Source organism: Cetorhinus maximus, chromosome 23 (assembly GCF_964194155.1).
Source record: "Cetorhinus maximus chromosome 23, sCetMax3.hap1.1, whole genome shotgun sequence".
Classification (NCBI taxonomy): Eukaryota; Metazoa; Chordata; class Chondrichthyes; order Lamniformes; family Cetorhinidae; genus Cetorhinus; species Cetorhinus maximus.
This window is the reverse complement of record NC_135901.1, coordinates 3,365,487-3,393,287: the sequence shown is the minus strand read 5'-3', so window position 1 is coordinate 3,393,287 and position 27,801 is coordinate 3,365,487. Positions and strand designations below refer to the sequence as shown.

Sequence of the window (27,801 nt, the reverse complement as noted above, 5' to 3'; positions counted from 1 at the left end):
TTCGCTGGAGGACAACAGTATACAGTTGGGTCTTTACAATAATCCGGCAGCTTTCATGGTCTCTTTTCTAATGCTGGCCCCATGAATTCTGCTCAATTTCACAACCTGTCTTTTTGTTTTTGTGTTCTCTCTCACACTCTCTTTTTCCTTTTTTCTATTTGTTTTACCAAATATTAAAAGGAGAGAATGTACAGATGGGAAACCCAAACCTAACATCACATCGGGATCTGACAGAGCTGCTCAATTCCTCTGGATTTGAATATCATCGGCCTTTGAACATGGAAGGAACTAGCACTGTTCACAGTGGGGATAAACCGTACACGTTTTGTGTGTGGACGAGGTTTCAGTCGATCATGTGGCCTGTCAAAACACAGGCGGAGTCACACTGGGGAGAAACCATGGAAATGTGGGGATTGTGGGAAAGGATTCAATTATGCCTCTGAGCTGAAAGGTCATCGACGCAGTCATACGGGGGAGAAGCCTTTCACCTGTACTGAGTGTGGGAAGGCATTTGTTCATTCATCCACCCTGGTGACACACCAGCGAGTTCACACTGGGGAAAGGCCATTCACCTGTTCCCTGTGTGGGAAGAGATGTATGTTTTTATCTGGGCTGCTGAGACACCAGCAAGTTCACAATGATAAGAGACAGTTTAATTGCTCTGACTGTGATAGGAGCTTTAAATGTCCATATGGACTGAGGGAGCACCAGCGCATTCACACTGGCTACTCACCATTCAGCTGCTCTCACTGTGGGAAGAGCTTCAGGCGATCGTCCAGCCTGTTGATACATCAGCGAGTTCACACTGGGGAGAGGCCGTTCACTTGCTCTGTGTGTGGGAAGGGATTCATTAATTCATCCAATCTGCTGATACACCGGCGAGTTCACACCGGGGAGAGGCCTTTTAAATGCTCAGACTGTGGGAAATGTTATAAAAGTTCTGGAGACCTGGCGCACCATCAACCAGTTCACTCTGACGAGAAACCGTTCAGGTGCTCTCACTGTGGGACTGGGTTCAGGCAATCATCTGACCTCACTGTACATCAGCGAGTTCACACTGGGGAGAGACCATTTACCTGCTCAAAATGTGGGAAGAGCTTTGCTCGTTCATGCAATCTGTGGAGGCACCAGCAAGTTCACACTGGGGAGAAGCCTTTCACCTGCTCTGTGTGTGGGAAGGGATTCACTCGTTCTTCCACTCTGCTGATGCACCAGCGAGTTCACAAGTGACTGCAAGGGTTTGACTCTGCTGTTAACCACATCCAGGACAGAACCATGTTCATTCTGAGAGTTGGGATCTGTTTCTGATGATTTTGATAAACTGCAGTCTAGTTACAATTGTTCAAATTCTGGATAAGTGTCAAATCAGCTTTGTATTAAACAGTGTGTTGTGTCTTTTTAAAAGCACGAAGACAAGTTAGTTCCTTTTGAAATGCTCTTTTTGTTCTTTCACAACAGCCAGTTTGTGCACAGCAAGATCCCACAAATAGTAATGAGACAAATGACCAATTAATCCAGATTTTTGTTTTTTAGTGGTGTTAGTTAAAACACGAATGTTGGTCCCACTGCACCAGGAGAACTCCCCTCTGGGTAGTTGTTAAGGTCTTCTGAGTTGAGTGCGGAGCTGATTGAGCTGCTGGGCCTGCAGTGTACCTTGAAGAACATCTGTCTGGGATCTTTCCTCTTAATTCTCTGACTCCCAGTTGTTTCTGCAGCAAAATAGGTAACTTTGAATATCAATTTCAATTTAATCTTTGGAGCAAAATCGACAACTTTTAATCAGCTGTAAAACAGAAAGAAAGTTCCTGTGTTCATTTCGCACCTTTCATATCCTCAGAACATCCCAACGGGATCCACAGTCAATGATACATTTTGGAAGGAAGAATGAGGAGAGGCAGTATAAACTAAATGGTACAATTTTAAACAGAATGCAGGAACAAGAACACTTTGTATATAGAGAAATATTTGGAGGTAGCAGGGCTATTTGATAAGGCTTTCATAAAGCACAAAGGATCCTGTCTTCATTGAAATAGGCTCAGAGTACAAAAGCAAGGAAGCTATAGTAAACTTTTATTAAACCACTGGTGAGACCTCAGCTGGATTTCATGACCAATCTGGGCACCTCAGTTTAGAAAGGACGTCACTATCTCAGAGAGGGTGCAGGAGAGATTCAACAGAATTATACCAAGGATGAGGGATTTCAGTTCTGTGAAGGGACTGGAGAAGTTGGGATTTCCCTCCTGAGAGCAAGGAGGTTATGGAGAAATTTAATGGTGGTGTTCAAAATGCTGAGAGGTTTCGACAGGTAGATAGGAAGAAAATGTTTCCACTGCAGGACAGTCAGTTAGCTCTGGAATTCCTTCCATAAACATCTCCACCTCACTTTCCTCCTTTAAGATACTCCTTAAATCCTACCTCTTTGATGAAGTTTTTGGTTTCATCTGCCCTGTTAATCATTACATGGCTTATTGTCAAATGGTGATTGATAATTCTCCTGTGAAATACTTTGGGATGTTTCACAATGTTAAAGATGCTACATAAATACAAGCTGTGGATGTGAGAGTCATACTGGATTATGGATTATAAATTGTACAAACATTAAAAAAGGAAAAGAGGATTTAAATCTGTCTGGTCTTTGATTACCTCTCCTCCAGATCCAAACAAATGTATTAAACAACAACACTGAAGCAGTCACTGTCCAAATGCAACAAGACCTGGGCAATATGCAGGCTTTGGCTGACAAGTGGCAAGTAACATTCGTGCCTCACAAGTGCAGGGCAATGACCATCTCCAACAAGAGAGAGTCTAACCATTGCCCCTTGACATTCAATGACATTACCTTCACTGAATCCTCCACTATCAACATCCTGGAGGCTACCATTGACCAGAAACTGAACTGGACGAGCCATATAAATACTGTGGCTACAAGAGCAGTCAGAGGTTAGAGATCCTGGGGCGATTAGCTCACCTCCTGACTCCCCAAAGTTGTCCACCATCTGCAAGACACAAGTCAGGAGTGTGATGGAATGCTCTCTGCTTGTCTGAGTGAGTGCAGCTCCAACAGCACTCAAGAAGCTTGACACCGTCCAGGTCAAAGCAGCCTGCTTGATTGGCACCCCATCCACAAACATTCACTTCCTCCACCACTGACGAACAGTGGCCACAGTGTGTACCATCTCCATGATGCACTGCAGAAACTTGCCAAGGCTCCTTAGACAGCACCTTCCAAACCCACAACTGCTACTATTTAGAAGGACAAGGGCAGCAGATACATGGGAACACCACCAACTGGAAGTTCTCCTCCAAGCCACTCACCATCTTGATTTGGAAATATATCACCGTTCCTTCACTGTCGCTGGGTCAAAATCCTGGAACTCCCTCCCTAACAGCACTGGGTGTACCTACACGCAGGGACTGCAGTGGTTCAAGAAGGTAGCTCACTGCCACCACCTCAAGGGTAATGAGGGATGGGCAATAAATGGTGGCCGAGCCAGTGATGCCCACATCCCGTAAATGAATAAAAAAAGGGCATGGTGGCACATAAGTAAAATATTGCAGATGCTGAAAATCTGAATTCAGAAACAAACAGAAAATGCTGACATCCAGTGGTATCTGCTTTTACTTCAGGGAAAAGTGGGACTTCGTTCCAGTGGGACTAAATCCCTGTCTCCTTGGGACTGAACCCTTTGTACCAGTGGGACTAAATCCCTGTCTCCTTGGTACTGAACCCCTTGTACCAGTGGTACTCAACCCTGGTCTCCATGGGATTGAAACCTCAGCCACCAGCTCTTGTTGCCCTAAACTCCACACCCCTGCGTTGTGATTGTTTTTGACCGAGTGGACCCCAGACTCTTGTGCTGCAGTTTTTTGTTACCCTCCTTCCACTGTTCTGAAACAGCTTTTGCCCCTCAAATCTCCGTGCTGCCAGAGAAAACCAAAGTTTCAATAGGAGATTCACTGCTTCAATGGTGTGTGTCTGTTCCCAGAATGTACAGCAGGACAGAAAGTCTGCCACTTAGTCTGTCAGAGGAACTCTCCTTGGTCACGTGCAGCATTGTTTGTACTTTTCCTCAAGTGGATAAGGGGTTTGTGCTGTGGTCCCAGTGGTGGAGTTTGGCTGCATCAGGGCCCTCCCCTGTCCTGAGCCGGTTCAGCAAGGACCACTATCATCGTGGCAGTTCAAACCATTCAGCAGATGGGGATTGTCACGAGGAACTTGTCAGTGACTTTGTGGTTCCATTGCTTGATCCAAAGGATGTCTGCTGGTAGATCTTGCTCAGGAAGGGTGCTCCATATGGGGCAGTGAGATGGACTGCGGGCAGTAGATAGGTTGAACTGGTCATCATGGAGCGGTTAGTGAGGTGCAGCATGAATGGTTTCAACCAGTTTGTGGGTTTTAATCAGTTGGCGGATATGTGGCAGAGTGATGTTTGTGAGGACAGGAAGCCAGGGGAAGGGTGTTGAGTGCAGAGTTCCAGTTACGATGTGCATTGACAGTGAGATAACAGCAAACAACAATATAAACCTCCAATAACAGCCTCCACCGCTTCCCTCCGAGCCGGATCACAACAAAAACCTGAGAGCAGAGGCAGTCCCAAAATCCAGGAGAGGCAGAGAGTGTCAGTAAATGTAGGAGAAATGGAGACTGGTCAGGGAGCGTCTGTAAATGTAGGAGAAATGGAGAGTGGTCAGGGAGTGTCTGTAAATGGAGAAGACTGGTCAGGGAGCGTCTATGAATGGAGGAGAAATGGAGACTGGTCAGGGAGTGTCTGTAAATGTAGGAGAAATGGAGACTGGTCAGGGAGTGTCTGTAAATGGAGAAGACTGGTCAGGGAGCGTCTATGAATGGAGGAGAAATGGAGACTGGTCAGGGATCATCTATAAATGAAAGAGAAATGGAGACTGGTCAGGGAGCATCTGTAGGTGGAGCAGAGATGGAGACCGGTGAGGGAGCATCTGTAAATGGAAGAGAAATGGAGGCTGGTCAGAGACTGTCTGTGATTGGTGATGACAGTTCTCTTATCTCAACTCTCAAATGCCTGACATTCTAGGGGAGTACAAAGAAAATGCTTCAAAGACACTCTGAATGTCTCCTTGAAGCACAGTGACTTTGGCCTTCGTGACTGGGAGGAGTTTGTTACCAATTGTTCAGAATGGCAACAACTTATCCATCCAGCTGCCTCACGCTCTGAGTCCCAACAGCTTAATGAAGAGGCAGAGCAGTGGCAGAAAGGGAGAAAAAAAGGAAGCAATCCTGCACTCTGGATCTCACTACCTCGTAGAACATCCGCCCCGTGTGCCCAACAATCTGTGGGTTAAGCATCAGCCTGTTCAGTCACATGATGACCCATGGCAGAAACTCGTGACCCTGAGTAGGCATTATCCTCAAAATGAGGGAATGCTGATGACCTTCCAGAGGAGGAGGTCATGAAGGTGTGACAGGAGATGGGAATTCCTGTGCTTGAACAGTTCACCTGGAATTACTTCCTTGCTGGGAGCCTTTCTGCTTGCTATGCAATCAATGGACTTTTCCAGCTCAAATGAAGGAGGTTTCTGGTCCAACTCAACCATGACAGGAAGCTGCAGAAGTGAGTCAAACAGAGACTGGGAGATGTCTGTCTCACGGGAGTACAGCTCACAGTAATGTTCAACCCAGCGGGACATCTGTTTACTTCTGTCAATGAGTACATCATCTGCCAATTTCAAATGGGTTGGACCAAGCGCCCTCTTGATCCGATCATACACAGCACATACATTTCCTTTGTCACAGTCAGTTTGGATTTCTTGGTGTCGGCTGTTGCAGTGTTTATTTGCACAGTATCTCCCTGTCTTTTGCACAACTGTCTTGGATAATTTTAAGTTACGCTGCGTTCAAGCTGTTGGGTTTATGTTGTGTATCAGGTAGGCTTTGCTTTTTGCTTCAATGACAGATGTCATCTCTGCTGAGTAGGTCTCAAACCAGTCTTTGTTGTGGGTTCCACCTTTACCAAATGTTGCTGCTGCTGTATCAGAAATAGAAACATAGCAAATAGAAGGAGTAGATCATTCTACCCTTCAAATCTGCTCTGCCATTCAATATGACCATGGCTGATCCTCTATCTCAACACCATACACCTGCTCTCTCCCCACACCCCTTAATGCCTTAAATATATTCAGCGACTTGACCTCCACAAGCTTCTGTGGTAGAGAATTCCACAGGTTCACCAACCTCTGAGTAAAGAAGTTTGTCCTCATCTCAGTCCTAAATAACCGACCCCTTATCCTGAGATTGTGACCCCTTGTTCTCGACCTCCCAGTCAGAGGAAACATTATCCCTGCATCCAGTCTGTCCAGAGTTTTATATGTTTCAATGAGGTCCCCTCTCATTCTTCCAAACTCCAGTGAATACAGGCCAAGTCGACCCAATCTCTCATTATATGACAATCCTGCCATCCCAGGAATCGGTCTGGTAAATGATTGATATCAGTGATTTCAAAGCTTCACCAATATCAATGCTGATTGATAAAACTTTTATTGATGTGCCTGTAAAATGTTTCACTATTTTGTTTCATGATGAAACTAATTTGTTCAATTTGATTTCATAATGAAGCTGCCTCTATGAAAAATGTGCAAGTCAGTAAGGATTAATCACCCTTTTTTAATTGAAGATGTTAATTGGAGATAGAACCTAAGACGGGAGTTGAGGAGAATTTTTTTCACCGAGGGTGTTGGGAGTCTGGAACTCTCTGCCTAAAAGGATGGTTGAGTCAGAAACTCTCGTAATATTTGAGAAGTATTTAGATATTCACTTATGTTGTGTTGTGTTGCTATGGGCCAAGTGCTGGAAAAAAGGGATTAGTGCAGTCAGATCTTTGTTGACTTGCGTGGACACGATGCGCCAAATGGCCTCCTTCTGTGCTGTCGACGTCTATGAGACTATCACCTTACAGACACCAAATGTAGATTTGCAAAGGTCAATTTAGGATGAAGTAAAAGTTCATTTTATATTTTCTAAAAGGTTCCTGTAGAGAGCTCTTGTATTAAGGGGAGAGATCACAGATGGTGCTTTTAAAAAGGGACACTGCAGCCCCAAAAATCAGTGGCAAATCCAGTCTGTTAAACTCCATCCAGTTACAGGGATTGTTAACATTAGCAGAAACAAATCAAATATTGTCAGACGAGCAATCCTTGATGTGATTAACAGCAAAAGTAACAACAGAATCCAGCCCCTGCAGTCACTTGTGAACTTGCTGATGTCTCAGCAGGTCTCGTGACTGAGCAAATCCCTTTCCACACAGGGAGCAAGTGAAAGGCTTCTCTCCAGTGTGAGTGTTTTGGTGTATCAGCAGGTTGGAGGATGTGGTAAATCCCTTCCCACACACTAAACAGGTAAACGGTTTCTCCCCAGTGTGAACTCGCTGGTGTGAAATGAGATCGTTCGACTGTCTAAAATGCTTTCCACAGTCAGTGCAGCTGAATGGCTTCTCCCCAGTGTGAACTCGCTGGTGTACAATGAGATGGCCTGACTGCCTGAAACTCTTCCCACAGGAAGTGCAGCTGAATGGCTTCTCCTCAGAGTGAATTCGCTGGTGAGTCACCAGGTTGGATGACTTTGTGAATCCCTTCCCACACATGGAGCAGGTGAACGGCCACTCCCCAGTGTGAACTTGCTGGTGTGCAATCAGGCTGGATGAAGACCTGAACCTCTTTCCACAGGAAGTGCAGCTGAACGGCCTCTCCTCAGTGTGAGCTCGCTGGTGTGACATGAGGTTGGTTGTCTGAGTAAATCCCTTCCCACACACGGAACAGATGAATGGCTTCTCCCCAGTGTGACCACGTCGATGGTTTTCCAGCAGGGATGGATAATTGAATTCCTTCCCACAGTCCTCACATTTCCATGGTTTCTCCATTGTGCTGGTGTCCTTGTGTCTCTCCAGGTTGGATGATCAGTTGAAGCCTGATCCACACACAGAACATGTATACAGTTTCTTCCTGCTATGAATGGTGTGGTGTTTTTCTAAGACTGTGTAACTGGTTAAAGCTCTGTCAGTTCACTGGAACATAGTCTCTCGGTTTGTGTCTCTTGGTGATTTTCCTGCTGTTTGAAATCAATTCTCTCAGACAGAACAGAGAATCATTTCTCCTTCCACATTCAAAGGATAATGAATCAAATGACTTAACCAGATCTTGACATAAAGTTTCGTTTGAGCTTCTGTAGATCCTCCTTCCTAATATCTGTAAAAAGAGATTACAAATGCTATCACTGTCAGTACAGGGGAGAAATTGGGAACAGGCAATTCTCGTTTCTAAAAAATACATTTTTTCCTCTCTTGTTCCCCCAAAGCTCTAAATCCCCGTCCCACACACACTCCCTCCTCTCTGGGCTGAAATCCAAACCCATCTCACCATCTCCACCACCTCTTTCCTCCACTCCCAGTTTTCTCCCTCCCTCTCCTCTGCCTGGGTTCAGTTCTCCAGCTCCTGTCTGCAGACTGACAATAAAATCAATGAGTCTTATTGGGGGTTTGGGGCCTCCAGCGGGTGTTTCTGAATCCTCCCCGCCCACCTCCCAGGGTTTCCTTCCTTCCCACAGATCAGATCCTCATTGATTTGAGCCCAAAGTGTAACCACTTATTTATTGTCCCCCCCTCCCCCATCCTCTGATGTGAACCATCCTCCACTCGCTGACCCAGGATGGCGGCCGTTAACCTGGGCCTGTTCCCGGGAGGGAGAAGCCCCGCAGCTGCAAACCAGGAGCTGACAATTATTCCTCAGGGTTTGCGGATCCACAAAGTGTTTCCAAATCCTCCCCGTCCAGCCGCCGGCTCCATCGCTCCCTCCCCCCGGGCCTGTCACCGCGGGGTAAACACGGGGCCTGGGGCCTACCCCAGAAGTTGATCCAGTTCCCAGTCCAGCCGCGGTTTCCATTCCTACCCTGTGCTCACAATCTCCTCCCGCCTCCCGAACCGTCCGCTCCTCCTCACTCTGTCACCATGACTGACACTGAGCATGCTCAGAGCGCACACCCACACTGCACCTGCGCACTGGACTCCTATAGTCATTGATAGGGGACTTTCCGCAGCGCGGGGCGTTCTGGGTAGATAATCCGCCATTCAATTGGCAGTACATATTTCAATATATCGGCTTCCCAATCGAGTTCGGGACCCGGGGCGCAACACACAAAATATGTACTTAAAGTGTGTAGATACCCAAATGTCTGGACCTTCCTCCCTGATGCAATCTGTGCAATTCTCCCCCACCTCCAAATGAAATTTCATATTGGAAAAATGTCGAAGGTTGAAATTCACAAAGATCAGTGCTGGTACAAACTCGTGGAAACAACCTGCTGAGTTTCCATCACTTTTTTTTTAAATTTCCGATCTCCAGTATCCACAGTGTTTTGCTTTTGTTTCACTGCTGGTACCTCTGTAAAGAAATACAAGCTGAAAAGCTCAGATGGGGTAGATGGAATGGAATGTGTCTTTTTTGAAATATAAACACCAGCAGATTAGTCGAACAGAATGCACTGTTTCTGGACTCCATATTCTCCGTAATTCAATGTGATCTCCTATTTGCTCCTGATCACCATGTTGCACATCCACCACTTGCACTGCACATGCTCAGAGAACAACCTGAGTAATCGCACTGGGCTCCTGTAGTCATTGATGGGGCACATTCTGGCACATGGAAAACTATGGATCGTAACAGTGTCAGTTAAAGTCCAATTAGTGAAAAAAATTTTATCACCACATCGAGACTGGACCTGTTTCTGTAATGTTATTACAAGGGATAGCGATTAATTAATGCTCGAGTCCATACAGGAGGTGATTTAATACTTGAGCCCACAAAAGCCCCCACCCCTACCATAAACTCTGTTCCTCATCACCGACTCCAGCCCCCTCCCTTACCACAGTCTGAGGTTGAAGCAGACTAATAGCAACCTTAGTTTCCTATTTGAGCCTGAGCTGAGGGCTAAGCTACTGACAACGTGTCTTCTCCATCACTAAGATCACCTCCTTCCCCCTCTGTAATATCGGTTGTCCCCATCCTGCTGAAGCCCATTTCCTGCTGAAATCCTCATCCATGCCTTTGTTGCCTCCAGATTCGACTATTCCAATGCTCTCGTGGCTGGTGTCCCATCTTCCACCCTCCATAAAGGAATGCTCGTTCAAAACTTTTCTGTGGACAGCAGTTTAGTGGGAATAGGGTCAATAGAGCAGAAGGTGGGTCTCATGGACAAGATGAGTTCTTGAGAGGATAAGGGGGGATCGGAGAGAAACTAAAGAAAGATGAGTTCAGAGCTAGAGCCGGGCAGATCTTTAGAGGAAGTTGGGCCCGATGGTCAAGTGGAAAGGAGGGAAGCAGCAGAGGCAGCTGGTCAGATTGTCTCAACCTTAGAGACAAGGAAATCTGTGAGCTCCTCACACTTTCTGTTTGAGGTGAGTGTGGAGGAGACAGTGGAGAGGGAAAGCCTTTCAAAAGGAACTAACTTGTGTTAGAGATATTAAAGTGACTCGTCACACTGTGTGTTTAACATAAAGCTGATTTATTTTACTTTTACCTAGAATATTAACACCTATTACTGGACTAGGTTTTATTAACATTTGCAGAAACAGATCCCAATGCTATTTTCATTTTGAGACAAGTGAGGGGGAAATATTGGAGAGGTCAATGCAACACGAAGATTGTATTCATTGATCTGGAGAAGGCTTATGACCAGGTGCCCAGGGAAGAAGTCTGGAGATGTGTTAGAATTCATGAAGTCCCTGAGAAGTATGTATGACTATTACAGGACATGACCAAGGAGTTCCAGACAAGAGTAAGAAGCTGTGTGGGAGAGAGTGAGTTTTTCAAAATCAAAGTTGGATTGCACCAAGGATCGACACGGAATCCCTTCCTCTTCCTGATTCGCATGTTGTAACTGTGAGAGGGAGTGAAATTTACAGATGACACTGAGCTATGATGAGAACATGACTGAGTATCTGGGGAACTGGAGAAAAGCACAGGTATGAAGATTAGTTTTTTTTTAATTCTTTCATGAAATGCGGAGTCACTGATAAGACCAGCATTTGTTGCCCATCCCTAACTGCCCTTGAACTGACTGACTTGTTAGGTCATTGCTGGGGGCAGTTAAGAGTCGACTACATTGCTGTGGGTCTGGAGTCACGTGTAGGCCAGACTGGATGAGGATGGCCGATTTCGTTCCCTAAAAGGAAGAAAATCCTTCCTTCACTAGTGAACCAAAGACCCAATTCATGGACTGTCGGTTTGAGCCTATGGAAGAGAATCAGAGTGAAGGTGAAGAGATTAGGGGTGAATACTTGGAGAATGTGAGTAGCTTCAAGTACCTGGGGCCAGCGATGGCAGAAGATGGAAGTATGAAAATTAAGAAACAGATTAGCTTTGGTTGGAGTAATTGGAAGAAGTGCAGTGCAATGTGATGTGATCGAAAAGTGTCACTGAAATTGAAAAGGAAGAATCTACAGGACAGTTGTGAGACCGGCCTTGTTGTACAGAGCAGAAACTTGGGCAGTATCAAGAAGAGAGGAACAATGACTGGATACAATGAGATACAGATGCTGAGATGGATGTGTGGAGTGACAAGAAAGGGCAAGATCAGGAACCAGTATATCAGGGGGTCAGTGAAGATTGTGGAAACATCGAAGAAAGTAGCTGAGAAGAGATTGAAATGGTCTGGTCATCCATTGTGGAGAGAGGGAGGAAATGTGGTGAGGTGAGTGATGGACATGGGACTGTCAGGAAGAAGGAAAAGAGGAATGTCTAAGGGCCAGATGGAAAGATGTGGTGGCCAGAGACAGAAATGCAGTGGGATTGGAAGAGGAATGTGTGAGTGACAGGAGGAGATGGAAAAGGTGATCAAGCAGCATTGTGGTGACCCCAAGTAAAATGGGACGAAGATGAAGAAGAAAAAAACAGATCTCAATGAACATGGTTCAGTCCTGGGTGTGGTTAACAGCAAAATCGAATCACGGGAGTTACTTATGAACTCGCTGGTGTTTAAGCAGGTTGGATGACCGAGTGAATCTCTTCCCACAGTCCGAGCAGGTGAACAGTCTCTCCCCAGTGTGAATTAGCTGGTGTATAGTGAGGTTAGATGATGTCTTGAACCCAGACCCACAGTGAGAGCACCTGAACGGTCTTTCATCGGTGTGAACATGTTGATGGGATATCAGTTCCCCAGAACTTTTAAAGCACTTCCCACAGTCTGGGCATTGAAAAGGTCTCTCATCAGTGTGAATTCGTTGGTGTATCAGCAAGTCGGGTGACCGAGTGAAGCCATCTCCACACTCTGAGCAGGTGAATGGTCTCTCCCCAGTGTGAGTGAGTTTATGTAAATGCCGGACTGAGTGAATCCCTTCCCACATATGGAGCAAGTGAATGGTCTTTCTCCAGTGTGAACTCGCTGGTGTATCAGCAAGCTGGATGACCGAGTAAATCCTGCCCCACACTCAGAGCAGGTGAACGGTCTTTCTTCAGTGTGAACTCGCTGGTGTCTCAGCAGGTGGGATGACTGAGTGAATCTCTTCCCACAGTCAAAGCAGATGAATGGTCTCTCCCCAGTGTGAACTCTCTGGTGATTCAGCAAGATAGATGAATGGGTAAATCCCTTCCCACAATCCCCACATTTCCATGGCTTCACCCCGTTGTGATTGCATTTGTGTTTCGAGAGGCCAGATGTCCGGCTGAAGCCTCGTCCACACACAGAACACGTATACGGTTTCTCCTCATTGTGAACGGTGCTTTTTCCTTCCATGTTCAAAATCTAATGATATTCATGTTACGGTAAATTGGGTAACTCTGTCAGATTCTGATGTGATGTTTGGTTTCAGTTTCACGGCTGCAAATCCTCTCCTTCTAAAAACCTGTCAAATTGATTTAAACCAGAAAACAGGCAGTGAGAGAGAACCCACAAAAACACAAAGGCACCAGAAAAGTGACCATGACCAAGAGGGAGAGAGAGAAAGAGCGAGAGAGAGAGAGAACTGCCTTCTTAAAGTGCTACTGTCCATGCGATGTAGGTACACCCACAGTGCTGTTAGGGAGGGAGTGCCAGGATTTTGACCCGGTGACAGTAAAGGAACAGTGATACATTTTCAAGTCAGAATGCTGAGTGGCTTGAAGGGGAACTTCCAGGTGGTGGTATTTCCATGCATTTGCTGTACTTGTCTTTTTAGATGGTAGCGGTCGTGGGTTTGGAAGATGCTAAGAGTCTTGGTGAGTTCCTGCAGTGAATCTTGTAGATAGAACACACTGCTGTCACTGTGCATCAGTAGTGGAGGGAGTGAGTGTTTGTAGATGGGTGTCATCAAGCGGGCTGCTTTGTCCTGGATGGCATCAAGCTTCTTGAGTGTTGTTGGAGCTGCACTCATCCAGGAAAATAGGGAGTATTCCATCACAATCTTGACTTGTACCTTGTAGATGGTGGACAAGCTTTGGGGAGTCAGGAAGTGAGTTACTCCTCGCATGATTCCTAACCTCTGACCTGCTCTTGTAGCCACAGTATTGATAAGGCTAATCCAGTTCAGTTTCTGGTCAATAGTAACCCCCAGGATTTAAATGGTGGGGGTTTCCGCAATGGTAATGCCATTGAATGTCAAGGGCTAATGGAGAGATTCTATATTATTGGAGAGGGTCATTGCCTGGCACTTGCATGGTGCGAGTGTTTCTTGCCACTTTTCAGCCCAAGCCTGAATATTGTCCAGGTCTGCAGCATTTGGACATGGACTGCTTCAGTATCTGAGGAGTCACGAATGGTGCTGAACATTGTGCAATCATCAGCGAACATCCCCACTTCTCACCTTATGTTGGAAGGAAGGTCATTGAAGAAGCAGCTGAAGATGGTTGGGCTGAGGACACTACCCTGAGGAACTCCTGGAGTGATGCCCTGGAGTTGAGATAACTGACCTCCAACAACCACAACCATCTTCCTTTGTGCTAGGTATGAGTCCAACCAGTGGAGAGTTTTCCCCCTGATTCACACTGACTTCAATTTTGCTAGAGCTCCTTGATGCCGCAGTCAATCAGTTGCTGCCTTGATATCAAGGGCAGTCACTCTCACCGCACCTCTGGAGTTGCTGGAGCTATGTTAAAGGTGCTTTATAAATACAACAAATTGTTGTTGACTTGGACCTATATCACCATTCCTTCATCATTGCTGTATGAAAATCCTGTAACTCCTTATCTAACTGCATTGTAGGAGCAGCTTCACCACATGGACTGCAGCGGTTCAGGAAAGTCAAACATCATCTTCTCCACAGGTAACTGGGAATAGGTAATAAACACTGCTGGTCTTGTTAGTGATGCCCAAATCCCAAGAATAAATTTTAAAAACATGCATATGTCAAATAGATCAAAAGCATCAAAAGAAATCCTTGTTCCTAAAACAGTTACATTGCCTGGACAGTGTCTGTTTATTAACCTGGTCTCACCTAGTATCTACCTCCCTCGACAATTTCACATCGGAAATTGCTGGGCCCAACTGGGTTCCAAAGTCCTCGGGGTTAAACCCAGCAGCTTCTCCTCCGTCTCCACTCCAGCTCAAACTGATACAACAAAGGCTTTCAAAGGGAATTGAATAAGCACCTAGAAAGAGAAAATTGCTGGGCTACGAGGAAAGGGGAGGAGGGTGGGACTAGCTGATTTGTCCTTGAGAGCGCCAGCATGGGAATGATGAGCTAAATGGCCTCTGTCTGTATTATAATCATTCTATGACTGCATAAAAAATACCTACACTGGGGGCCAGGGACCAACCTCTACAACCAACACCCACCCTGATGCAAATCAGTTTTTAATTGGTCCATCTCTGTTTCTCGATTCAGTTCAGAGATAAACACCTGTAACAAAAAAAAGCAAAATACTGCAGTTGTTGGAAATCTGATATAAAAAGAGCAAGTGCTGGAAATACTCAGCAGGTCAGACAGTAACTGTGGAGAGAGGAAGAGAGTTAACATTTCAGGATGTGGAGAATCAATTCCAGGGAATAAAAATGGAGCAGAATTTGATGGTCAATATGAGCTCATGAGCAGAAAAGAAACGATCTTTAGTGCAGGAAAAGCAATTCCTGACCATTGGAAGATAAAGCTGGTAAATCAGTATTGGATAGCCAGGGGATGAGTAACGGTGGAAACCTCATTTAGACACATTTGGAAGAAATAACAGTAATATACCAAACATGGTTAAAATACATCCAATATTAGAGGCAGAGGAAGTTAGACAATGGCATAGAGGTGGTCAGGGAAGGCAGAGTGAAACAGAGTAACGGATAGACATGGATTCAGAACCACAGTAAAGGAGCCACACCAGCCCCAGAGCCATGGAACCAGAGCACAGCACTAAAAACTCTAAATGGTAGATGAATGTTCAATAATACTCACTTCTGAAACAATTTCACTGTTTTCAAAATTTTAATCTGCCGGAGCCTGCAGTTGAAAAGACAGCAGAAACACTGGAGTTAGAGAAAAATCTCATAATTTTCAAATCTTCTAACTCCCTGTAACAGAGATGACAAAAGCAATAAATGTCAGTTCAGGATATAAGTTTAGAAGAGACAAATATTTCTCTTGGTTTCAGTTTGCTGTGTGTAAATCCTCTCATTCTAACCCCCTGTTAAAGAGATTTCCAAAATCCATCACCGTCAGTCCAGGATAGAAATTCACAACATTCTCTCCACCTGCTGCCTGTCCCAGGATTACTTAAGCACTAGTTAAACAACACCTAGAATATTGTGAACAATTTTGGTCCCCTTATCTCAGGAAAGATATAGTGGCATTGGAGGCAGTCCACAGAATGTTCACGAGGTTGATCCAGGTATGGAGGGATTTTCTTATATGGAGAGGTTGAGTAAGTTGGGTCTGTAATCATTGGATTTTGGAAGAATGAGAAGTGACCTAATTGAAACATACAAGATTCTTCGGGGGTTTGACATGCTGAGTTGCTCTCCCCTTGTAGGCGAGTCCAGGACCAGATGGCATAATCTCAGAGTAAGGGGTCGCCCATTTAAAACAGAGATGAGGAGGAATTTCTTCTCTAAGAGAGTAGTCAATCTGTGGAACTCTTTATCACGGAGGGCTGTAGATGCTGGATCGCTAAATATATTGAAGGCTTAGATTTTTAATCAGTAAGGGAATCAAGGGTTATGGGGAAAAGGCAGGAAAGTGGAGTTGAGGATTGTCAGATCAGTCATGATCTCATTGAATGGCCTACTTCTGCTCCTACGTCTTATGGGACATATGTGCATTGGAAGCAGTTCAGAGAAGGTTCACTCGGCTGATTCATGGGATTAGGGAGTTTATTTTCAATGCAAACGTTAAGCAGTTTGAATTTATCCTCATTGGGGATTAGAAGAATGAGAGGTGACCTTATTTAAACCTGTAAGATTCAGGGGTCTTGACAGGATAGATCAGGGAGGACGTTTCCACTCAAAGAGGATTCTAGAATTAATGGGCCAGTTTAAAAATAAGGGGTCTCTCCTCTCAGGCTGAGATGAGGAGGAACCTCTTCTCTCAGAGTGTTGCTAATCTTTGGAATTTTCTTCCCCAGAGAGCAATGGAGGCTGGCTCATTGCATATATTCAAAGTTGAGTTAGATAGATTTTTCATCTACAAGGGAGTTATCGGGGGCTGGCAGCAAAGTGGAGTTAAGGTCACAATAAGATTAGCCATGTTCTTATTGATGGCAGAGCAGGCTCAGTGGCCCACTCCTATTTCTGATGTTCTTAGGGTGGCCGCGCAAACGCCCTGCAGCACCTTGACCCTCTAAAGATGGTGGCAATTAACTCGGGCCTGTCACCAGCTCTTGTGCGCAGAGAGAATGAAATCGATGAGTCAATTATTTTTTTTCTCCTGGTCACGGGGACCCTGAAGCCCCGCCCCGCCCCTCTGTTGCATCACCAACACAGCCGCGCATGCGCTCCGTTCCCCGGTGGCCATTAAACTGGGCCTCTTCCTGGGAAAAAGCCCCAGAGCTGTAAACGCAGGACCCGTAGAGTTTTATTCAGGCCTTGCGGCCTACACCAGGTCTTTCTGAAGCCTCCTCTTCCTCCCCACCCCGACTCCCGGCTCCATCCCTCCCTCCCTCCCTCCACCTCAACCACTCTCACCCGCTGCAAAAAGCGTCTCCCGCAATCACAAGGCTCTAACCAAAGTGACACTGCGCATGCTCTGGACACCGTCCAATATTGCTCCTGTGCACTGGGCTCCTGTAGAGGGAATAGGGCACATTCACATTCGCAGGGGATGTTGGGTAACAAGAGCGCCATTGATACTCCAGACAGAGAAGAGCAAATAATTCTGTTACCAACTGAGATAAATTGATTTAAAAATCACATAAATTCTTGTTAATGCCGTGTTTCATTTCTCAAAGTGATTCAAACCGCTGCTCTCCTGTGTTTTAAAAACTTTTCTGACTCTATCTCTTCCTCTGAAGGTGTTGATTCAGGCTGGCTGCAATCGCACAGTAGCTGCTTCCTCTCTCTTGATCTCGCTATCCCCTGATACTGAATATTCACAGTTTTATAGAATGATACAACACAGATGGAAACCATTCGGCCCATCATGCCTGTGCTGACTCTTTGGAAGATCTATCCAATTAATTCCTCAGACCTGTTGGCACTGTCAGAACAATGTATATCTGCTGTAGAGATGGAAGCGGTGAATGGAAAAGGTTTTCCAGTTGGATACTTCTCAGACACACTCACCACTGTGGAAAGATCAATTGTCCAGTTTATTAAGCAGAATTGACTGTTCACTGGTTGGTTAAGCACACAGAGTACTTGGTGGAGTTAAATTCAAAAATTTTACACACCCCCATATACTGCAGTGACATTATTAGTTAAAGGCCAAGGCAAGGGAATATCCTTGGTGTGATAGAGTAAATGAATTGAGATACAAAGCAATGATATTAACATCATAAAACTGAAAAAATTACCAATTGGTTGGAATGTTGCAGTATGAAGGAACTCCACATACTTGTCAGGTGAAAGAGGCCATATACAATGGACCTATTAAAGCCACACCACTGTTAGACTCCACTGGGGTTTATGTGGATGAGTCTTGGTTTTATGAACAGGGACCATATTAGACTGGTACTACATCTTTGATTCCCCATGTCAGCCGTAGTATCCTTAGTAAATGCCCACCACAATACTTAGTCCAGAAATCTGAGGTTATTGTGATCAAAGCCCTTCAAACCGTCACTGATTGAATCAGGAACTATTCTGAAACCTCCTTGGGTTGTAACTCCTTCAGGGAAAACCACTTTCTCTGGCAAAAAAAAAACACAACAGCAAGGAAACCACTCACCCACCACTCCAAACTCCGAATGATTTGGGATATTGCTGGTCAGTGTCCGGGGCAATTTGCTATTTGTAAGGCGAAGGTACATCAACAGCAGGAGTTAGTGAAGAGGGTAATAACCAGGCAGACTGACTCACTAGGAAAGCTGCTGGGATGTCCTTGGGATCCACCCAAAACTCCATCATTGGCACCGATATAACAGACTCCAGTTAAACCTGATTTTAAAATTTGTCAGGATCCTGACCCTGATGTGACTATAGTCAAAGAGGCCGTACACCATAGGAGACGTTACCTCATCCCTCACAGCAAGTAAGGACTCGCTCATCCGACATGACGAGGTTTTTCTATTACATGGATGGGTCTAATTTTTCTTGAGTCACACCTCAATGGCTCAGAACAGGATTCATTTTATTTATGGGTCAAATTGGGGACATGTTTCTCTTTTTCAAGTCATCGATATGTCACACAATTACTATTGGTGGCAGAGGATGCACCAGGGTGCACCAGGATGTCCATCATAACCGGAACCTGTGTCTCATCTGTGTCCAAATCAATCCAGATCTTCAAAATTTAAGGTTCTGATGGACACATCCTACCTGAATGATGTTCCTGGGAAGCATTGCAGGTTGATTATACAGGTCCATTATGCACATAAAAGGAGGGGATTAGGATATCATGGTAATTATAGATACGTTTACTTGGTGGATTCAAGATTTCTTGGTATGTAATAATGATGCAGTCACTACAGCCAATATCCCATGGGAATAGATCTTTACCAGATGGGGCTTTCTGAAAAGGATAGAGTGATATTGATTCTCATTTCACAGCAGAAGTAATGCAACAGCTCTGTCATCTTATGGGTATGTCACTACATTTCCACATCCTCTACCACCCAAAGTCCGGTGGGATGCTCGAGAGCTTTAATCACTCTGGATAAACAACACTGATAAAAGCTGTCGTGTAGTGAGCCCATTCAACACCTCCAGGGAGAACAACCCCATCCGTAACATTATCTCCTAAATGGGAGATGAAGTAATGTTAAAAAAAACATTGTGAAAAGGGCTAGGAGGCTATTTGGGAAGATCCATATGATGTTCTGGATAATTGGGAGAATAAAATCTTATACTATTTAATTGGAAATGGGGAAGGGAAGCACAATATCCAAGTTACTATGGAGATCAGTGTAAACAGCACAAAATGAAAAGGTCAGATAACTACATGGGGAATAAACGCTTGTGCTTGATTTTAACCAACAGGGACTTGATGTGGATGGTCATCGTGCTGCTGGACTGTGTCCAGGTTGAAGCCCTATGCATTTCCCCCAGATTGTCCTTTCTGAACTCCAGCCAGATGATGCTAAACACTCAATTGAGAAAGACAAAAATCTACAACAATGTGTTTAAACCAAAGTTGATTTATTCCACATTCAAACAGAATATTAAACTCAAGCCCAATGATGGGATTATTACCATCCGAGACAAACCCTGATTCTCACAAGGAACGTGGTTCAATCCTGCCTGAGATTAACAGCAGATTCCAGTCTCCACAGTCAGTTGTGAACTCGCTGGTGAGTCAGCAGAGTGGATAACTGAGCAAATCGTATCCCACACATGAAGCAGATGAACAGACTTTCTTCGGTGTGAGAGTTTTGGTATGTCAGCAGATCATTTTTACTTTTGGTATTGAAATGTTGTCTTATCAGTGTGAATGCGCTGGTGTCTTCACAGATGAGATGAAGTAATGAATCCCTTCTCGCACACAGCGCAGGTGAATGGCCTCTCTCTGGTGTGAACTTGCTGGTGTATCAGGAGATGGGGCGACTCAGAGAATCCCTTCCCAAACTCGGAGCAAGTGAATGGCTTTTTCCAAGTGTGAACCAGCTGGTGTTTCAATAGGTGGGATTAACAAGGAAATCCCTTCCCACAATTGGAGCAGGTGAGCGGCCTCTCCCCGGTATGAACTCGTTGGTGTGTTAGCAGGTTGGACAATTGCGTGAACCCCTACCCGCACTGAGAGCAGCTGAGCGACCTGGAACAGGAATGAATGTGTTGGTGCTTTTTCAGCCCACATGGATGTATAAAGATCTTCTCGCAGCCAGAACATTTGGACTCGCTCGTCACTGTGAAGCTACAGGTATCTCAACAGGGCAGAGAAATTAAAGAACCCCTTCCCACACTTGGAGCAGGTCAATGGCCTCTACTCAGTGTGTCTGAGTCGATGAGTCTCCAGCTGAAATGAGTAATTAAATACCTCCCCCCAGTCCCCACATTTATCTGGTTTCTTCTCAGTGTGACTGCATGTGTCTCGACAGGCCAAATGAATGGCTGATGCCTCGTCCACACACAAAGCATGTATATGGTTCATCCCCGCTGTGAACAGTGTTTTTTCCTTCCACATTCAAAGGCTGATATTGTCCGATTATGACTTGATATTTGTTTTGAGCTTCCATCTGCAATCCATCCCTTCTAACACCCTGTAAAATGAATTTAAAAAAGGGCAAAGGGAGTGAGGGAGAACGCACAAAAGCACAGATAGGTGATGAAACTGAACTGAATAAATTTAGTCATTTGTGGAACCAACACGAGGAAAAAGTGACCATGAAAACTGTTGGATTGTAAAACCTAACTAGGTCATTGATGTCCATCAGGGTAGGGAACCTGCCACCCAATATTGACCTAAAATAAGACTGTGGCCTCAGCAGAAGCAGATAGAGAGGTAGAAGTTTTAGGGCTGTGGCGTGGGAATGATACTGAAGGAGAGGGGTCTTATGCATTGACATGTCGACAAGAACTTAGACATGACCTCCTAAAACTGTGACTTCCACCCACTTTAAAGACAATAACAGCAGGTGCATGTGGAAACCTTTATGTTCATTTCAAGTCACACACACCAACCTGACTTGGACATCATTGCTGGGCGAAAATCCTGCAATCCCTTACCTAACAGCATTGTCAAAGTACCTTCAGCACAAGGACTGCTGTGGATAAGAAGGCCCACAATCAGCTTCGTGTGGAGCAGGTTGGATTTCACAGGATGTGGGCATTGCTGGCGAGGCCAGCATTTATTGCCCATCACTAATTGCCCTTGAGAAGGTGGTGGAGAGCCACCTTCTTGAGCTGCTGCAGTCTATGTAGTGTAGGCACACTACACTGCTGCTGGAAAGGAGTTCCAGGATTTTGATCAGCTGATAGTGAAGGAACGGTGATATAGTTCCACGTCAAGATGGTGAGTGGCTTATAGGGAAAATTGCAGGTGGCGGTGTTCCATGAGTCTGCAGGCCTTGTCCTTCTAGGTGATAAAAGTCGTGTGTTTGAAGGTGCTGTCGAACAAAACTTAGCGAGTTGCTGCAGTGCATCTCATAGATGATACACATTGTTGCCACTCTGCAACGGTGGTGGTGGGAGTGGATATTTAAGCTGGTCGGTGGAGTGTCAATCACGCAGGCTGCTCTGTCCTGGATGTTGCCAAGCTTCTCGAGTGTAACTGGAGTTGCACTCATCCGCTATATTTGCTGGCCTTGCTGGCAGAAGCCCACACCACAAGAATTAATTTGAAAAACTAAATGGAAATGAATTAAAAGCCTTTACTGAAATTATTGCTCTGAAGAGAATACTTGTTTACTTTGTAGGGGCTGTGTCTGTTTAGCAACCGAACATCCCAGAGGAATCTATCTCCCCTGGCAGTCCACACATTGGGAATTTTGAGGCTTAACTGGGCTGAAAACTACACAGAAGATTCTCCCCCATCCCCATTCCTTTTGAAACTGATACAACAATAAAGGTCCACTCAGGAGGCCAGGGACAGGCAAGGGCATCCAACTCCAATCCTGAGGCAAATACCGGAAATATTATGTTGTTTAAACAGAATATGTGCAGAGAGAACCGAGAAAGAATTCCATTCTGTTGAGTTTTTGCCAGGATGCAGAAAAACACTTACCTGCAGCTGCTCATTAATGGTGGCCATCCCTCCCACAAATCCCCGCGCCCCAGAAACCGCTCTATCCAACTCGCTCCTTTCCCCAGGCGCTGAGAGTGCGCATGCTCCCCAGGGCCAGCCGCGGGGCATTCTGGGCGGCTCCTTTGTTGTGAGTCGAACTCGGTGGAAACGGGAGAAGAAACCGGGAAGCGGCGGCGAGGATGGGGGAGGTGCTGCAGCATCGCTTTAATGGGCAGCCCCGACCCTCAGCCCCCAGCCCGGGGAGATCACCGCACGGCCGCCGGGCCCGGCCGCTCTCATTCGGCCTCTGAGAGCCGCACTCGCTGCTCCTGAGGCTGCGCTCGCCCCCCGCTCAGTTTCTCCATTGAATCCTGTTTCTCTCCTTGTTTCTCCCAACTCAGATTCACCGCCTCATTTTCTTTTCTCCCTCTGCGCCCCTGAACTCCATCTGACAGGGTCATGTTGGAGAGCGGGCATTGACTGTCCTGGGAAACAACAGCAAGAGGAGCTCAGAGGCCGGAGAAGCAAAGGAGCAGCGAGTTCAGTCACCAATCGGGGGGGATTGAGGACTGGATCCTGAGTCAGTCAGTCAGGGGAGTCAGAGTGAACCCCTGGGGAATCAGCCATCTCTGAAAAATTAAATGAATATCTCTTTTACCAATAACACAATTTAACATTTATCAGTTTAATTTTTAAAAATTCTTTGTTATCGCAATCCTAGGACATCGCTGCAGGAATTCCTCAGGACAGTATCCTGGGCCCAACCATCTTCAGCTGCTTTATCAATAACCTTTTTTCCATCATAAGTCAGACTTGGGAATATATTGACATTCCTTCATTGTCGCTGGGTCGAAATCCTGGAACTCCCTTCCTAACAGCGCCGACACCACATGGACTACAGCAGTTCAAGGAGGTGAACAGGAAGATTTGCTGACAGGAAACTCAAACCAAAAATCACGTCAAAATCTGACAGATTCACTCAATACATCAGGTGCTGGATATCATTGAACCTTAAATGTAGAAGGAGAAATGTTTTAACCAATTGCACAGCTTGAAAAAACATCTAATCATTCACAGCGGGGATAAACTGTGTACGAGGTTTGGTCTGACCATCCAACATGGACAGCCACGAGGACACTGGCACCATGGAGAAACCATGGAAATGCGGGGACTGTGGGAAGGGATTTGGTTCCCCATCAAAGCTGGAAATTCATCAACGCAGTCACACTGGGGAGAGGCCGTTCACCTGCTCCGTGTGTGGGAAGGGATTCACTAGTTCATCCAACCTTCTGAGACACCAGCATATTCACACTGAGCAGAGTTCAGTCATCTGCTCCGTGTGTGGGAAGGCAATCGGCCATTCATCAAACTTTCAGAGGCACCAGCAAACTCACAGTGGAGACAGGCCGTTCACCTGCTCTATGTGCGGGAAGGGATTCACTCAGTCATCCTACCTGCTGACACACCAACGCATTCACACGAGGGAGAGACCGTTCATCTGCTCCTTGTGTGGAGAGGGATTTAACCGATTATCCAGGCTTCTGAATCACCAGAGAATTCACACTGGGGAGAGCCCATACACCTGCTTTATCTGTGGGAAGGGATTTAATCGGCCTTCCAAACTACTGACACACCAGCGAATTCACACTGGGGAGAGGCCATTCACCTGCTCCATGTGCGGGAAGGGATACACCAATTCATCTGACCTGTTGACACATCAGCGAGTTCACACTGGCGAGAGGCCATTCACATGTTCTGTGTGTGGAAAAGGATTCATTCGGTCATCCCACCTTCTGACACATCAACTTGTTCATACTGATCAGAGACCTTTTAAATGTTCTGAGTGTGAGAAGACCTTTAAAAGTGAAAAGGATCTGCTGACACACCAACGAGTTCACACTGGGGAGAGGGCATTCACCTGCTCTGTGTGTGGGAAGGGATTCACTCAGTCATCCACCCTGCTGACACATCAGCGAGTTCACAAGTGACTCTGGGGATTGAAATCTGGTTACTGTTGCTGTTAATCCTGTTCAGGATTGAATTCTTTCATTCTGACAGCTGGAGTTTGTTTCTGCTGAAATATAATTGTGCAAAGATGGGTGGCAGCTCAGAAGATGGGACAGAATTTTAAAAAAGAAGAGGATGACTGAAAGATTAATAAAGAGGGAAAAATTCGAATATGAGAGAAAGCTAGTTAGAAATATAAAGTCAGATAGTAAGAGTAAATATTGATATTTAAAAATGAGAAGTGTTAACAAAGTGAAGGTTGCTCCTATAGAAAGTGAATCTGGGGAGTTATTAATGGAAAATAAGGAGATGGCAGATTAATTGAAGAGGTATTTTGCATCGTCTTCACTATAGAGGGTACAAGTAACTTGCCAGAAATGGCTGTAAATCAGGAATTGGAAGGGAGGGAGGAACTCAAGAAAATTACAGTCACCAGGGAAGTGGTATTGAGCAAATTGTTGGAGCTGCGGGCTGACAAGTCCCCCTGTCCTGATAGATCCTCAGGTCTTAAAAGAAGTGGCTAGTGAGATGGTTGATGCATTGGTTTTAATTTTCCAAAATTCATTAGATTTGGAGAAGGTTCCGTCAGATAGGAAAAGAGAAAATGTAACTCCTTTATTCAAAAAGGGAGGGAGACAGAGAGTAGAAAACTATAGGCCAGTTAGCTTAACTTCTGTCATAGGGAAAATGTTAGAAGCATTATAACAGGGCACTTAGATAAATTCAAGGTAATCAGGCAGAGTCAACAAGGTTTTGTGAGAGGGAAATCATGTTTAACCAATTTATTTGGGCCCTTTGAAGAAGTAATAGGTGCCGTGGATAAAGGAGAACTGGTGGATGTACTGTACCTATATTTCCAGAAGGCATTTGATAAGGTGCCTCATTAAAGGTTATTGCGGAAAATGAAATCTCATGGTGTAGGGGCTAACATATTGACATGAATAGAAGATTAGCTAGCTAACAGGAAGAAGAGAGTAGGCATAAATGGGTCTTTTTCTGGTTAGCAGGATGTGATGAGTGGTGTGCCACAAGGATCAGTGCTGGGACCTCAACTCTTTACAATTTAATATAAATGATCTGGATGAAGGAACCGATGGTACGGTTGTTAAATTTGCTGATGACACACAGGTAGGAAAATAAATTGTGAAGAGGACATAAGGAGCCTACAAAAGGATCCAAACAAGTTAGGTGAGTGAGCAAAGATCTGGCAAATGGAGTATAATGTGGGAAAATGTGACAATGTCCATTTTGGCAGGAAGAATAAAAAAAGGAGCATACTATTCAAATGGTGAGAGATTACAGAGCTCTGAGATTCAGAAGGATCTGGGTGCCCTGGTGCATGAATCGCAAAATATTAGCATGCAGGTGCAACAAGCAAAACTGAAAGAATGTTATCTTTCATTGTGAGGGGAATTGAATACAAGAGTAGGGAGGTTATGCTTCAGTTATACAGGGCACTGGTGAGCCCACATCTGGAGTACTGTGTGTAGTATTGGTCACCTTATTTAAGGAAGGATGTAAATGCATTGGAAGCAGTTCAGCGAAGGTTTAGTAGATCAATACCAGGAATAGGCAGGTTGTCTTATGAGGAAAGGTTGGACAGACTAGGCTTGTATCTGTTGGAGTTTAGACGGGTAAGAGGCAACTTGATTGAAACACATAAGCTTATGAGGGGCCTTGTCAAGGTAGATGTGGAAAGGATGTTTTCTCTTCTGAGAGAATCTTGAACTAGGGGCCACTGCTTAAGGGGTCGCCCGTTTAAGAAAGAGATGAGGAATTATTTTTTTCTCTCATAGGGTTGTGAAACTTTGGAATTCTCTTCCTCAAAAGGCAGTTGAGGCAGAGTCTTTGAATATCTTTAAGGCGGAGGTAGATAGATTCTTGATAAGCAAGGGGTGAAAGGTTATTGGGTCGGCAGGAATGTGTAATTGAGATTACAATCAGATCAGCCATGATCTTATTGAATGGCAGAACAAGTCCGAGGGGCCAAGTGCCCTACTCCTGCTCTTAATTCGTATGTTCGTATATAAGTTAATAAACCATATCAATGGGCTGCTGCTTAATATTCCGGATAAATGTCACATAGCATGTCAAACTTTGTTTTTCACACATTGTTGTACAATTTTGTCTTTCCCACCTGAGTGTTTAACATCACCTGGCTGGAGCTCAGAAAGGACAATCTGAGGGAGGATCATATGGCAGGAACAGAACTTTAGCCTGGACACAGTCCTTCTGGGTCACACTGAGAGGGACAAATGACACTTTGGTCTTTCTCATCTCTCTTCACTGACAGCAAAACCCATATGTGGGTGAGTCCTGAGGTGTGTAAGAAATGTGTCACAGCCACTTCTATGCAGTACATACAGCCTAAAGATGACCAAGGTCAGGCTGTGTGGAGTCCAAGCTCACAAAGAAAAATGGATGGAAAAATATAAACTCCCTGTAAATCTAACCCTCTGATTTCTGTTTGGAACCATCGTGGTTCAAAGCTCCTAGGCACAGAGCAGAAGGTTCCTTTACAACTGTGGTTGTTCAACCTCAGTCAGGCAGTCTGGGAACGTGCTTTTAAATCAGAGATTGATGTAAAACTGTGCTCTGTTCCTGACTGAAACTGAAATGGCAGGAATAAGTCTCCAGTTTAAAAATGACTGTGGTGATTATTCTGTGAAGTTTTTAAGGTTTATTAGTGACAGTCCTGAGTCCACTACTTTAAACCAATGTCAACAACAACTTGTGTTGACATAGCACCTTTAAAAAGTGAGACATAGTTAAAAATAAATAGTGTAAAGTCTGCATTGAAATAACACATGGAGGAATTCACATGATCCTTTTAACTACTGGGACAATGATACAACAGACATCTGATCTCCAGATAAAGAAGGACCTGCACCGTGTTTTCAAGAATTCCCTGTTATATTGATGTGTGTGTGTTAGATCCTAGGATTTTGTTGCAGTCTTCCTCAGTATTAACTGTACTTCCCAATTTGGTAATCAATTAATTCATATTAGAGGGAAATAAAGGAATACAGTAATGGTCAAGGGACTTGACTTAACATATCCCAGCATGCAAAACCACAATTGCTAAGTAGTTAACATTTAAAGTTCAGGCTGGGACAGAGAGAATGCTGAACCTTGCACATTCTCAGGGCTTGCGAGCATCAGCAAGGCCATATTAGACGAAGAAGAATGTAAATATGATAGATTGGGAGTTTTGGGAGTTAGGCTGGAGTCAGAGGATGGCAATAACAGATTAAGTGTGCTCTTCAACAGATAGGGGAAGGACAGATGGTTCCAGCTTAGATAGGAAGGCAGGTCTCTGCCTGGGTGAAGGTGGGGTCAGATGATGCATGTACTTTTGTACCAAAGACTTGTCTGTTTAATGTAAACCTATATGTTGACGAGATTGAAATCTGGAAATTGTTCTTGTACGTGACCAATAATGTATAAATATGATGAACAGTTGTAGTTTAGCAGAGTACTTTCTCAAGCTACATTGAGATGGTGCCCTCCTTGCAATTGCTCGAATAAACGATCGTAACCTGTACCCGAGTCTCCTGTGGTCCGT

At 45.0% G+C, this 27,801-nt stretch overlaps 2 protein-coding genes across 2 annotated transcripts; one reads left to right on the top strand and one right to left on the bottom strand.

The window, feature by feature from the left end:
- On the top strand, positions 1-24,255 carry LOC144698147 (uncharacterized). Its single transcript, XM_078570090.1, has 2 exons — positions 1-1,226; positions 23,626-24,255. The coding sequence occupies exons 1-2, from the start codon at positions 598-600 to the stop codon at positions 24,215-24,217; spliced, it is 1,221 nt and encodes a 406-aa protein (XP_078426216.1). The 5' UTR covers positions 1-597; the 3' UTR covers positions 24,218-24,255.
- On the bottom strand, positions 7,214-8,101 carry LOC144698122 (uncharacterized). The gene has a single exon (XM_078570060.1). It carries the CDS (start codon positions 7,887-7,889, stop codon positions 7,215-7,217), a length of 675 nt encoding a protein of 224 aa, XP_078426186.1. The 5' UTR covers positions 7,890-8,101; the 3' UTR covers position 7,214.
- Positions 24,256-27,801: the final 3,546 nt, after the last annotated feature.